This window comes from Fringilla coelebs, assembly GCF_963513975.1.
Source record: "Fringilla coelebs genome assembly, chromosome: 5".
NCBI classification, from domain to species: Eukaryota; Metazoa; Chordata; class Aves; order Passeriformes; family Fringillidae; genus Fringilla; species Fringilla coelebs.
Window position 1 is genome coordinate 11,910,241 of NC_140033.1, and position 12,822 is coordinate 11,923,062.

A 12,822-nucleotide genomic window follows, 5' to 3' on the forward strand; every position below is an offset into this window, starting at 1 on the left:
TACTTAATTGTACTTTCTCTAAATTACTCTTAATTGATGTTTGGTATGTTTCTAAGCTAGCTCATCTAGCAAGCATCAATTAAGTTAAAAGCCTCAAGCACGGTGTTATAGGAGTTTACAGGAATGCAGCCACTTGGTAACGCAAAAATGAATGCGCTCAGAAGGAGCCGCGTAAGCGTCAAACAGTACTGGTATCAACACATGAACTTTAACGTAAGCTCACAGTCAGAGAGTGAGGCTTGTTCTCCTTTGTGGCAGTAGAAAGCTCCTCATCAACCTTACCTAGACCCAAATTTGCCCGCCTGCGCCCCGCTCCCCGGAGGTCCCGCAGCGTGAGCGACCTGTGGCTGTGCCGGCGCGACCCCGCCGGGGCCGGCGCGCTCTACGGTACGTCCAGCTGCCCGCCGGCCCTGGGGCCGGCTGGGCTCACCAAGTCTGCACCTTCCCCAACCCTCCTCACCCACTGCAGCGCGGGAGAGCAGCACGGGGACCCCCGGCACCCGCAGCGCACCCCGCGGCACGCGGAGAGGGCTCACGGGGTTTGCACAGCCGTCATGTGTGTCACTTGTTGGATGCCTAAACCCCGTGTGTGTGTGGAGAGAAATGCTCGTCTAGAATTTACCTCTTCTGGGTAACAAGTGGAATGAGACATTCACAGGGGATATTTTCCTCACTGTGGCTGGGAGGGAAATTATGAGAAATGTATTACTTTGTAGAAAAAGCTGAATTTATAGGTTAGGAAAGAGGTTTTTAAATTACCTCACAGATCATTTTTATTGTTGTGATTATTTTAGCTACGCAATAGCCACTTCTAAATGGATTTCTAATATCAAAGGATATTTGTATCTTTTCATTTATGGCTGATCTGCCATAGATAAGAAATATGTTTTAAGCTTTGTATTAGTACAAGAACGCACAAATATTTTTCCTGGAATGCCTGCACACTTTTATTTTCTTGCCTTTGATGCACTGCCACTTGGTGTCTGCCAATATTGTTATGTGCTGTCCCTGCTGTGTTGTGACTAGATCAGAACTTTTGTCTTTCTTGTTTGTGTTGACTGATGTAGAAAAACCACTCTTCACCCGTGATGCATCACAGCTGAAGGGGACTTTCCTCAGCACAACTCTTAAGAAAAGCAACATGGGTTTTGGATTTACCATCATTGGTGGGGATGAGCCGGATGAGTTTCTCCAGGTGAAGAGTGTAATTCCTGATGGGCCTGCAGCACAAGATGGGAAAATGGAAACAGGTAATTATGAAGGTTCATCTGTTCTTTTATATGAGAAATAGATTTCTGAGTCTCACTTTCTCCATGAATACATATATTTTCCATATTAATTTCTGTGTTAATATGTAGAAAAGGTAAGTTTCTTGGTAAAAATTTCTTCCTAATAAGAGCCAGGTAGATATTTTTCCAATTTCACAATATTTTAAGGGAGAAAAGATCTCTGCATTTCCCTACGTAAAAATGGGTTATGGTTTATAGACTGTTTACTTAAGGGAAGTCTACATGGAAAGAAAAGAGAGAACACAGACTACTAAGTGCAAATTTATTTCTTTAGAAAGGATGGTTTTGCAAAATAATCAGTTGACTCTCATCCAATACTGTTCTCATTAGAACCATCATAACAAGAGTTTTCAGTGTGGCATATGGACACACAGGCATTTGTGTCCTATTAAAAAAAGAATCTGTGAAAACTCATGAAATAAAAGAAACTTCTGAAGAGATTGAAAGCTGATCCGGACCACCACTGCAAGCATTTTCATGTTCACAGATTGATAAAGATTGCAAACCACTGTCTGAAAGGTCACATCAGGTCTATGTAGGGATGAAACTTTTGGAGGAAGATGAATTCCCTTTCCAAGCAGTTGTCATCTTCATTAGGAAAAGACAGTCAGAGAATAATAGAATTATTTCAGTCACTAGCCCCCTGCTTAAAATAAGGCTAACTTTGTGCTTGGATCAGGTTTCTCAGGGTCTTGAGAAAATTTTGTCCAGACACAGGTTCCAAAACCTCTGTGGACTCCTGTCCGTGTTTCTCAGCTCTCACGGTGAAGACTTTTGCCCAGAATTTGTGGATGCCTCATCCCTGAAAGTGTTGAGGGCCAGGTTGGACAGGGCCCTGAGCAACCTGGTCTGGTGGGTGGCAAGGGAGGTAGATGATCTTGAAAGTCCCTTTCAACACAAACCATTCTATTGTTCTATGATTTTTGTTCTTTAGTCCATTGGGCTTTCCACGAGTACAGCTGGTTACCAGGGACTGTGTTACTGTGTTTGTGCAGTCCTGCCACTCTGTACCATCTCTCCCCAGCAGAATTTATTCATGTGTATAATTTATCCTTCCATTTCTCACCAAGACATTGAAATAAAGAAATGCTAGTTTGGGATTGTTGTTGCCACTGTAGAAAAGGCACTTCATGGTGGCCAGAGTCACTATGAAGATAATTTTCTAAATTTTGATAACAGACCCATGTGGATGGGTCACAGCAGCAGAGAAAGATCCTTTTAGTGTGTTATAGAGCAAGGAGCAGACACAGAAACACATGCAGGCACAAATGATACAAGTGGAATAGTCTGAAGTGATTTTTCTGAAAATTTCATTTCATCTTTCTTTTATTGTAGGTGTTTGTTGTTGGGTTGTTTTTTTTTTTAATCAGAGTCACATTTGTATGTCAGAATAAATCCCCCTGGATTCTAGTTTATTTTGTTGGACTCTCCAGGACTCGCCAAGCAGGAAGTGCAAAGGTTATGAAAAGTATTATTTAAAGAAAACCCAAACAGGATTTGCTTCAAAACTAATGTTCTAGCTGGCATGATTTTTCTAATGCCAAAGAGATAAACAGAAAATTTATATGAAGGAAAAAAATGTAAGAAAGAGAATATAGAATTTTGGCACTGATTTTACAAAAAATATTAGTCTAACAGCTTTTTAATTCTCAGTACTTGTTGCCATTTTAACTTAATGCAGTATAGTTCCCAAAGGCAAAATTTATTAAATTAGCTGATTAGAGGAACAAAGGATACAATAGACTTCCTGAAGTTCAAAAGATTTCAGTGACATAAACTTCATTTTTCCTTTATATTTTCAATACTATCTAATAACAGCATGAGAGCTTTTCCTTGTTTGTCATGGTTTAGCATTGTCAGATGCAGAACTCAAATATAGTTACTTGCTAAGCCCTCTGAAGTGTGGGTTGGTTATTAGTGAAATTGATCATATGGAGTAATTTTCTCTGGAAAACAGGGTATCCTTCAACTTACTTGAATTTTTGTGATGAAATTGAATGTGGGTTTCACAACACTGTTGATGGTCATTATTGTCATCATGGATTGTGCTGAGAACATGTAAGAAAAATGTTTTTTAAAGTGCATAGAAATAGCATTGCTTTTTTCCTCAGGTAATTAATTAAACTATATTAGGAATGCAAACCAGAAATTTGCATTCAAATATATAATCAAACTATAATGATGTGACCCCAAAACATATAAAATTAGATCTCAGAAGAAATTTTGGCCTCAAACATCTTTGTTTTTAAGAAAATTGACAGATTCTGATATAAAGTAACTGGAGAATCTCAGACTAATGATTGTGACACCTAACGTTGTTTCTATGAATTAAATATGTTAATGGAAAGCTGGAGAAATATATTTAAGGTCAGAATGTTTATAAAAGCATTGTTCAACAGAGTGCTTGCATTTCCTGATATCAAATCCTTTTCACATTTCCTGAATTGGAGTTTCTCTCCCTATTGAGCTATTGTACAATATAATCAACTGAAGATATGAAAGCCTCCCAGGTTCCATCAATAGCTTTTTGTTCATAAAGCTGCTAAAATCTTACTTTGGAAAACTACTTGAAATTACATCTGTTTCTTTTTGTTTGTTAGTTAGGCATCACTGGATAATGAATAGAGCTTTTAAAATATTTTATTTATTCTTTTTATACTATGTGTCATTGTTCAATTTATGTGCACTCCATACATGATCAGAGTCATGGGAAGCTTTGGTTATAGATCAAAACATCATATTGTGGCAGTAGGGCATTATTGTAGAAAGTCTGAGGGCAGTGACAATGATCTGTGAAGCAACCTGAGTGTAAGGAATAACCACAGCACTGGTGCACCCAGCTCTAATATGATTTAGGACCCTGTCCCTTGCACAGCTGATACTATTTTTTGGCTAAGTGGTTATCAAAATCTTCATACTTCAAACTCACATCAGATTTGGGGGCGATACAAAGGAAAAGCACCAAATCATTTATCTTACCTAAACTTTGGCTACAAACTGAAGACACCAAAGCTGTACTTCAAGCTAATTGTTAAAGAAACAAGCTCGTAGAAAACTGCTTTGGTTTATTTCTCCACCCAAAATCTAATATAGGGGTCAGAGACAAATGCTGTTCAAAAAGTGAGTCTGTGTGAGACATTGTCACCCTTAAATGTGATCATAACAATGCAGTTTGACCTGAAGGTTGTAAAATGGAGCAACTTTGGATTTCATCCTTTGGAACATAGAGCCAAGAATGGTTTGGGTTGGAAAGTGACTTCAAGATCATCCAGTCCCACCTCCCACAGCAGAAACAGGCGAACCACTAAACCAGGTGGAACTCCAGAGTGTGACCACACAGCTACATGTCAGCAAGCTTGTTGGAACACTCAACCCCTGTGTCCAAATCACCAACAAAGATGTTAAATGGTGCATGTCCCAGTACTGACCCCTGAGGAACACTGCTGAAAGCCTGGAAGCCACTGGGAACACAGAAGCAGCTGCCTGACAGTGACTTGGCATTGCTGTGAAACAAAGCAATGAGGCAAACCGAGTGCACTGAGATGCAACAAGAGATGTCTGAGGTCCTGACAGGCTATCAGAACCCCTTGGTGCCCAGTGCTGGGCACTAAGAGGTATTTATATTTGTCCTAGACCCACAATAAACCTCACAAGCAGACTCAGAGGAACCACATCTTAGTGGATGAGTCAAAAACAACTGAAATTGCATTCCTGATCCCATTTGCCAGATGTTTCAGAATTTGTAGGGGCTATTATGCCCTCATGTAAATCTAGCATCTGTGTGCTAATGGTTGTTAATAATCCTGAAAATGCCTTTCTAGGACATGTTTCAGCATTTGGAGCTCAATCAAGCTGCTGGATATGAACATTACATTCCACAGCATCCCTGTCTATATCAGGACAACCTAGGAGCTGATACCACATTCTTTCTTGGGAGGTTACATTGCTTTGTCTTATCTGAAGCCTCATGCAGCCAACAGAAAACTCTCTGTATTTAAGATGTCCCTGCATTTGATTAAATTGTTGATAACGGACTGCATCTACATGAAAAGATTTTTATACAGTGAGTGATTTTGACTGACTGCTGTTCTAAGGCAAACAAAGATTTAGGCCTGAGGCTGAGTCAGATAAAAGCTCAAGCTGCAAAGGCAAAAACTCTCCTACAAGTCTCAAGGTTATTCAATGGACTGGATAAACTGAATCCCTCCCACATAATCAAGCTCGGGGAAAGATTCTCACTCTCCGCATTTCAGCCAGCTCCATTTCCTTTGGTGAAAGTTTCCAGGAAACAGCTCAAAGATGTGGTGCAAAAGTGGTTCTTGGAGTCTGGGGATGACCCTTCTGGCTGATGAATATCTTTGGTCACTGCAGGTTGAACCTTCCAGAAACATAAATCTGTTGGGAAAGTCATATCTCAACAGTGTGAATCAGGAATGGGGAAATGCGTTCTTTCATTTCATCCGCCAAGTATGCACTTGGCCAGCTTTAAGATGCTAAATCATCTGTAAACAATGAAAACTTGGACCTTTTTAGATGTTGTTCTCTCAGGAATGGTAGTTTTTTCTATGTTAGTTGATCTATTCTAGAGATAGAAATTCATAAATTAAAGATAAGGTTCAGCTCACAGTTACACTTGTCTACAATTCAAATGTCTACACCTACCAAATAAGCAGACATCTATTACTTTTGTATGCCTGTAATAGGATGAAGCCCAGAGAAAAAAGCTAGAGGTTGGTCCCACATCTGCCACTCAGAATTTCTACTGCACCTTAGAGATGTCCAAAGGAAATGAGTTGTTAGAAATGCTGGAAGGAGTGGCCCATTGCCTTGCTTCTGTCCATATGTCAAGACCCATAACAATATTCTGCATATGATGAATTTTTCAAGAAGCTGAGGTTACTTTAAATGTAAGAAAATTGGAGAAACCACACTTGTTGATCTACAAAACCATGAATGTTATTATTTAAGTGAATAAGAGCAAACCCAAAACCATTGTAGGTTGAGCCTGCAATGTCACTAGGCTTAGGAAATAATTATCTTGTTTCATTCATGCATATTTTTGTTCACAGTAAGGCTAATATCTTACAACCTTTATAAAAAGTGGAGTACTCAAGACAGAAGGAATTGGGGACATCTACAAAAGGATGCATTTTTATAAATTCAAACAGATGCTTAATTCTGTTCCTTGTTTATCCATTGTCAGATTATGTAAACAAACCATCATCTCACCTAATGTGAGCTCAGTTGAGATGCAAGCTCTCTAGTTTGAGCAACAGAAAAGATGAACTATGCATGCACAAAGGATGCCTTCAATCCAAAGAAGCAAATATGTTAAAATTAAAATCTATGTTCGGGCAGTCATCTGGAAATGTTAATAATTTCAGAACATCACTCAGTGTAGCATGACCACACACCACATTATCTATAGTCATTTTCAAACAGATCATGTCTTTCTGAAGTGCTATCAGTCAGAACTCAACCAATAATCTTCTCTTTTACAACATTCCCTTCCCTTGGTAGCCAACTGTTACCGCCATCTCAAGAGGTGCACTGGCCAGGAGCTGGGCACATAGGTGTGAGGCTTGATTTCCACAGTGCCTAAAGCTGGCTGAAATTTGGTTATCTCACCTGCCTGACACCTTCTCATCCAGTGGCTCCAGGAAAACTGGCTCCCAAAGTTAAGGCATGGTGTTAGGATAACGAGAAGCTGTGCTACTAATGGGACCACTGAGGAAGGACTATCTTTTCATTGTCTTTTGCATCTCCAGGCTAAAAAACTCTTTTAATATCCACCAAGGCCTCATGAAGTGTCAGTCTTGCAGCTGCAAGTTGATGCCAGGTGAGGCAGGACGGTGAGAGCAGAGCAGCACATATAAAACCAGCTTGTATTATTTCCTTCCCTTACTTCCCCTGCTTTATTTGGGAGCTAGGATATTTCACCTGATGTTTTAGTCTAGCTGAGACTGCACATCTCTCTGTGGCTCCATATGTGGCTAATCATCCCATGGAGTTCAGAGAAAGAAAATGACCTGTTTGGAAAGTAAGTAACAGCAATAACAGAAATTACTTCAGGCATTGTGGAGCATGATTTCTCCCACCCACGTTAGGCCAGTCGGTGTGAATTTGTGTTATATTTACTGCTTCTATTCCAGCACCCTCCAGGCTGATGATGGAATGGTGCAAAGCCCAGCAGAAACACTATATTTGCATCAGGTACAACCAAAACTGATAGTTCCTTCCACTAGCAGTGCTGGTTACATTTTCTTTTTTGTGAGACATATGAAGAGTAACTGTTTGTTAAAACTTCAGCTGGTTTTGCAGTACCAGTCTTCTTTCATTTCACAAGTTAATTCGGCTTTTAAATCAAGGAGATTATGAGGGTCTGGTGAGTGTAACCACCAAGTGAGTGCTGTGGGCTTTGCACCAGACATGAGGACAGAGTTAACAGATGCCCTGCTAGTTCATAGCTGAGACAAACTGATATCACCAATTTTGTTTTGTTTTGTTTTGCAGTACACAGCATCCCATTTAATTTAATCCACTGAATATTTCTCACCATAAAAACTTGCACATCATATAACTAGTGTGAAAACTAACTAGTGCAAGAGGTGTAGAGTTAAAATTAACCCTGTTTTAACAATCTTTCAATTTGCTAGCCCTCAAAATTTTATTCTGAGTCCCAGAATTCTTTAAAGCAAAACTCTTAATTATTTTTTTGTTGTTTAAAGGGGACTAAATCTGAATCTTATCTTAAATTTTACAGGACAGATCTTCTGTTCCCCTGTCACAGAGGAAAGTGCTGCAGTATGACAAAATTATATTTAAGGGGTTTCAAACACAAAGCAAAGGAAAAAAATGGCAGTTTAACTATTTATTTGATATCATATATTAAGACTCAATTTAGCTGGGGAAAGGGATATGACAGGTGGTTTTAAATGTGTGATGGTGACAGTAAAACTAATACTTGCATCTTATGAATATTAATAGCAATTAAGAGATTCATTTTCAGGCCCCTGTCCTTTCAAATTTTAAGGCAGGCAATTCACTGATCACTGTATGTAAATAGAAAGACAAGAAGGTAGTACTTAGGTTGCTAGAAATTTTTCATACTTGTGCTACTTTCTTCTAAGATTAATTTTTATTATATTTTTTATGTTTCTTTGGCTTTCAGATAATTTGAGGCAGTAGTCACATAAATATCTGTAAATTTTTCCTTATGTTGACTAAAGGACTAGGACAGGTATCTACTTTTGTCTCAAAGTTACTAAATTTTAATCTCCATGAGATTCTTATTTTAGTGTTTTCTTCATATTTTTCTTCTTTTGATATTCACTATATTATGAGGTACTCACTGAATGATAACCAGGACAGGGACAAGCCTAGACTAAAAAAAAGTATCCATATTTTGTATACCACACAGTATTGCTGTCTACATCTGAGGTCTTTGTGTGCACTTTGTCAGATTTTTCATTGGCTGGTGGGATATTCAATATCCTTGTGCTCTCTCTGAGTTGCAAAAAATCCATTTGGCACTGTCTGTTCTGCCTGATAGGGATTTAGAGCTTGAGTCTGTGCTGCCCCTTCGAGCTACTGAGCATTCATTAAGTAGTGCCTACAAATAGACATTCCTCGAGCTATGAAGAGAGCTTTTGATGCTTTTTAGCCCTGTCATTTGTCTATTCCCTTGAAGTCTTCAATTAAAATTACTGATGCAAACTGAAAGAGTAATTGTAGCAGAGCATCTAAGTTGAATTTCAAAATGCTTCTGAAAATGGACAGTGTGTTGTTTAAGTCACAGGAACAATTTAAAAAAATTCTTAGGAACTCCTTGTGTCCACATCACATGCTGTTCTCACTTCATGAGATGACTCTGGGCTCCCATTATTGGTCCAAATGGAACTCAGTGGTCTCTGACTCTGTTTGGGGTTTAACCCTAAAGTCTGCCATAACACAGACATTTTGGGAATCTTCTGTCTCACATTTCACATTTAGTACCTGAACTCGAGTTGGTTCAAAGCAGGACACTAAGGAAGATAGATTCCCAAGAAGGGTGGCTGTGGGGAGGGGAAGGGAGGTAACTGACACTACCAATATGTGGGTGCAATTCAGTTGCACAGACATAGGTGTCCAGGGCCATTAAAAGTTCCAGGGATCCCACCTAGCCTCCTCCTGCCTTCCCAGGCAGCATTCTCTTGTTAGTCCTGTGTGGTACCTGCAAGTCACACACAAATATCTCAAATGGCAAAGGCTGTCACAAGTTTCATTTGACACCTGCTTAAACAACTTCATTCCTCCTTCAGCAAGGAGTCTTTTTATAGACTCCTTTGGTTTTCCTTATCATCTATTAGACCAAGCAGTGATTGATTGATTAATTACAGTAATAATAATCCTTTTTGACAATTTTATGGATGTTTGTTTCCCCTAGCCTAATTCAAAACTCACATGTGTGGTTTTATGAATACTTTAAAAAAGCAACAAAAACCCTTTTTAAATTAATAGGCTTAATTCTCTCTAACTGTTCAAACAACAACATTATAAGAAGTTTGATGATTGATTTCAACCACATACAAGGAATTATAAATTCATTTCCATCTCCAGCACTTACAATATTTTACTGCATATTGGTACCCATAAAGAATATGCCAATATCAGGATTTAATATTGTATATGTAACTCATTTTCTTTCCTATGGTGACTTTTCTTCAAAATTCATTTTGCAGTGAGTCACTTATTTTTTTCAAGTCCACACATTACACAGAAATTAAGGAGGTGTCTAAAAAGAACACCAATCTTTCATTTTGCTTTGATAACATCTGTATTTATACACAGGAAACAACTCACAATACTCATGGTTTATGGTACTTACTTAATTTTGAAAGAAATTCACATTTGTTGACACTATATTTTGATCTATGATTATCAGTCCCAAGAATGATAATTTGTGCTTGTTACTTGAAACAGCAAAATACTGGACATGTAAATAGGTGAAATTCTGGGTTACATTAGTGTGCCACATGATCTTCTGCAGGAGTATATGAGCAGGTCTGCTCATATATGGTGTTTTCTAATATTTAAGCCCTTAGAGCAACTCTTCCAGCACCAGCTATAGCAAGCTGAAGATATTTGATTAGAGGTGGCTGAGGTCTGAACATGCCCAGCCATGCCAGATTCCACATGTACAGCACTTACTGTCTTTTATCCATCTGTTTCACCTTTGACCAGATTCTCCCTTCAGTTATGTTTTTGTTTAACCCAGAAACCAATGATGAAGTAATTTGATGGGAAGAGAGGGTGTAAGGGAAATATGATCTATGATAATATAAAAATCCTGTCTCTTTTGGACAAATGCAACACAAACTGTAAACACAAGGCATACACACCCTGTCTAACCTAAGACAGTGGCCTCAGTCTCTTCTAGAAAGAGTAAATGGAGACATTCTGGTGCTCAAAGGTGCTACATCTTTAGCAGAAAATGAGATCATACAGAAATGAAGAAATATGGTAAAGTAAAATGTAAAAGAGTAAAGGTGAAAAAGCAAAGAGATCATTTGGACACAAATTATTCAAGTATGTGCAGTCTCATATGCCTACTAATTCAAGGCCTGACTCCATGGAAGAATGGCCACAAAGGCCAAAGGCATAGACAAATATACTAAAACTATGACATCCTTATTTCAGTATGCAAAATATAAAGACAGAAAAAATGTTGAATTATTTGTTCTCTCCACTATCACATTCTGTTACACCTTCATCCAATTTGAGTATTCATATTGAAATAAACACTTGTTTTGTGTATGAAAGTTCTAGGAAGCCTATAAATTCATTCTTCAGTCTGAACTTCATCATGTAAAATCTGCAGATTCTGCTACTAGGACATTCAACATAGACCAGGAGATGATAAATATATTGTCATAATCCTCACATATATTAGGGCAGTTGTTGTAAGTTTTGCAAGTTGCCACTTGAGTAAGCAGCATGCACTGAACTCAGTAGCTGCCAGAAATGCTGCAGTTGCAGAAATTACTTTTCTTCTATCAAATGTAATTAACATCTATCTCACATGATTTGGCTATTTGTATGAACAGACAAAAATATACATTGAAAATAATAGTCACCATCTCCTCATGTACTATTTCATTCAATAAATAATGATGCTTTTTTTCTTTAGAAGAGTGATCTATGAGGTCAGAAAGAGATTCTCACTGTACAAAAAGTTGACAGGAAAAGTGAGATTTTCATATTGCATGATGAAAATTTTCTAGAATTGTACTTTCAATATTGTCAGTCATGCCACTTTTGATTTTCTTTTGTTTTGGCATATAGGGCTTTATTTTACCATTCAATTATCAAAACAAAAAGTAAGTATTTAGCTGAGCTTCAGATTTTAATTTTGTATTAAAATATTAGTAGATTGATGTATATTCACCTCTGCCTCCATACTTGTGCAACCAAATACAATCTGTACCTTTTTTTGAAATCTGAGAGTTAAAAAATTCCACTGATTTTTTTGCCTTTAACCACTTCTGAGAACAAATTTTAAATTCTTTGAGAATTTAAGAATAAATTAATTAATTTTAAGATACAATTTCTGCTGTACATTTAGAATGGCAAATATCTGTCTTGACAGTTAGCAAATATTTTGCTTGACATGGGTGTACCTGAATTTCCTATCCAAAAGGAGAAATAGTCATTTTAGAACTTTAGTAAAGTCCAATAATTCTTGAAATTTTCAACTCCCATCATAACTGCTAGAAACATAAGTGAAGAGAAGCCTAATGGAGTTCAGCTTAAGATATTAAGGCCAAATACTGTCAAAGCCCAATTGTGCAACGTATATTAAAAGAGAAATCTGTGTTCAATTGCACATGGATTAATATTTTTGTCAGTGCTCTGGCTTGTAGCATTTGATGCATGGCATGAAGTAAAACTATCCAGAGTTGCATCAGAGATGACAAAACATTTCCATGCATATAAATCATATTTGAGGAGCTTTGCAAACCTTTCAGTAATGGGGAGTTACAGAGACATTTGAGGCCATTTTATTAGAAGTTCACTTCTAAAAGCAGCTTTCACTGTCTGTTGCCAGAATCAGGATATTAGCACAGATGCCCCTCTCACCTGACCCCGTTTACCTGCTCACATGGCCTTTATAAGAGGAGCAAGGTTCATTCCAGCACTTATGCAACTGCCTCTTTGTAATTGATGATTCTGACATTTAAAAAATGGCTTGTTTGTTTAAAGATCTGTAATGAAAATTTCTCAATGACATAAGGAGCACTTTTCCAACCAGGAGGCAGGCAGGAAGTGAATCCTGATGGAAAGCCAGAAACCCCTGCAAAAAATTCTTCCAGCCTTGTCTCTCTCTGCCCCACAAAAGCCTTCTCCCCTCCAGCAATCACATGAGTGTGGTGCTGTGTCTGAGTTGGGGGATGGAGGTGGATGGAGCTCGAGGTGCCCTGCTGCTCCCAAAAGCTCCGTGCGGAGCTGCCTGGGCACCGCTGGCTCCTCCTCGCTCCTCCTCCAGCAGGTACCA

At 38.4% G+C, this 12,822-nt stretch overlaps 1 protein-coding gene across 3 annotated transcripts in view; it reads left to right on the plus strand.

Annotated features, from left to right (window-relative positions):
* The window catches only part of MAGI2 (membrane associated guanylate kinase, WW and PDZ domain containing 2), a gene marked incomplete at both ends in the record, with an annotated part of 698,114 nt that overhangs the window by 549,036 nt on the left and 136,256 nt on the right, over positions 1-12,822 (plus strand). For 2 of the 3 annotated variants that reach the window (XM_084205312.1, XM_084205313.1), the window contains one exon: positions 1,068-1,250. In XM_084205312.1, the coding sequence (XP_084061438.1) occupies positions 1,068-1,250 (183 nt within the window). Of the gene's footprint in view, positions 1-258; positions 388-1,067; positions 1,251-12,822 lie in introns of all 3 variants that reach the window. The other variant, XM_084205311.1, reaches the window with a different exon arrangement.